Genomic DNA, 1782 nt, shown 5'->3' on the forward strand with positions numbered 1-1782 from the left:
GTACAAGGAGGGAAGAGAAGAGTAAAAGCAGAAGAGTTAAAAATGGTTGCCAGTTTTGTTTTTAAGCCTACAAACTTCCTGTGATTTGTTTTAGAAGATTTGTGGAAAATATTTGTAATGGGCAGGAACAAGACAACAGAGGAGGGGGTGAACATGACCCTCCAAGTCAAGCAACCAAAAGTTAATGCAATTACCAAATATCAAATGTAGAGCAGAGGGACTAATTTGATCAGAGAGGCCAAGGGGATAATTCTTGGAGACAAAGCATTGCAACGCGGAAATGCAGGCTAATCAACTGCTTTATCAAAAGAAAAAGGAAACAATTTCCAAGCCTTAACTAAAATCTGCAGTTGGTTCTTCATCTTTTTGGGGGTCTGGTTTTTGCCTAGCAGAGTTTGTTCCATCTCACATTTATTTCACTGCCTCTGTTCCCAGCACAAAGCTGTTTCCCTGGCTCCTGGCTCTTTGCTTGTATCAAACAAGCCGCCTCTACTCTTGGTTTAAGGAACCACTTAATCATGAAAGAGAGCATGCAAAGGGAAATATTCATTATATTTAATGTCCAAGCCTACTTTCCATAATTACATGGAAAAGAGCAAGAATATCCAGAGTCACTTTGTGCCTGCAGGATTTTTCAGAGCAGGTATTTGCTTCATCTGATGGAAAGCGGCTGCTCACTGATCTCCACTGAACTCCTGCATGACCAGGACCCTCACACGTTTGTAGAGTAGCAGATCCAGACTTCACCAGGTACAACACAGCAAAGCAGAGGCTTTCAAACAGCTACTCAGACTTCTGTTTTCAGCTAAGCAGGTGCTGTTGTTATGACAGATAAAATGAGCTGGCACAAAGGGAAGAAGGAACTCACAGAAGAAAGCACAGGAGATGGGAAGCACGGCCGAAAAAAGCGAGACCGGCTGTTTAAGAAGAGATTTTCTCGACTGAGCCTCTTCTCTGGGTCTCCTAAGACTAAATTGTAAGTACATCCAAGATTATATTTTGCATGCATTTTCAAATGTAGAAATTTTGTGCGTATTTCCAGAGCAGCTTTGGAAGAGCCACAGACACCTTGTTACCCTGCTGTATTAACTGTTTCACAAACAAGGAAACAGCCTCTAACAACTTGAGCTAAAAACTAGTCAGTCACTGGCAGCACTAGAGACGAAATGAACTTCTCTAAGTCTTGTGTGTCTGTGTATTTGTTTTATATCCATTTCCCTATGCTTCCAGCAAGAGATTAGCAGGAGTAGCATCTCTGTTTTTCCAGGTACACACCAGCACTGCCAAGGGGACAACCCAGGAGAGTTTCCAGCAATAACTTTGCTGCAGTTTTGGTTGCACCAAAGCTGTAACTCCAGGGTGCAGTGGAAAATGTCGATGTATGGGCAGCAGCAAAAATCACTGTTCAACAAAGTTAATGATACTAAATTTCTGAGAATTCATAATTAATGCTTGTGTTCCTGCAATAGAGCCTTTATACTTACTCTTTTCAGTTAGAAGGAGAAAAAGGGAAACAAAACAAAAAGACAAGCAAATAATAACGATTTTTTTTTTTTAACCAAAGTAAGCAGAGGCAAAAGTGATTTTGAGCTTACTGCTTTGTGAATGTGTAAGTTTTGAGTTATTGTAATCATTCTTATGGGATTTAAAATTCTCCTCTTGGGTCTTTCTCCTTGGTATTATTCTTCCTAAACATGAAGTAAATGGAGTGTATGCAACATGCTAAAATCAGGAGGGGTTTCCAAAAAGTGTCTTTTCTCATCCAAGAGCTGTTTTCCCTAC

General features: G+C 40.4%; 1 protein-coding gene across 3 annotated transcripts in view; it reads left to right on the forward strand.

Annotated features, from left to right (window-relative positions):
• Window positions 1-1782, forward strand: part of CUNH17orf50 (chromosome unknown C17orf50 homolog) — a 46778-nt gene that overhangs the window by 39632 nt on the left and 5364 nt on the right. The window contains exons 2-3 of one of the 3 annotated variants that reach the window (XR_001860169.1): window positions 436-750; window positions 832-976. Coding sequence is in view for 1 of the 3 variants with exons in the window: in XM_017728832.1 (XP_017584321.1) it covers window positions 832-976 (145 nt within the window). In the remaining 2 variants the exon portion in view is untranslated. Of the gene's footprint in view, window positions 1-435; window positions 977-1782 lie in introns of all 3 variants that reach the window. The other 2 variants (XR_001860168.1, XM_017728832.1) reach the window with 2 other exon arrangements.

Source organism: Corvus brachyrhynchos, unplaced genomic scaffold (assembly GCF_000691975.1).
Source record: "Corvus brachyrhynchos isolate BGI_N302 unplaced genomic scaffold, ASM69197v1 scaffold223, whole genome shotgun sequence".
Classification (NCBI taxonomy): domain Eukaryota; kingdom Metazoa; phylum Chordata; class Aves; order Passeriformes; family Corvidae; genus Corvus; species Corvus brachyrhynchos.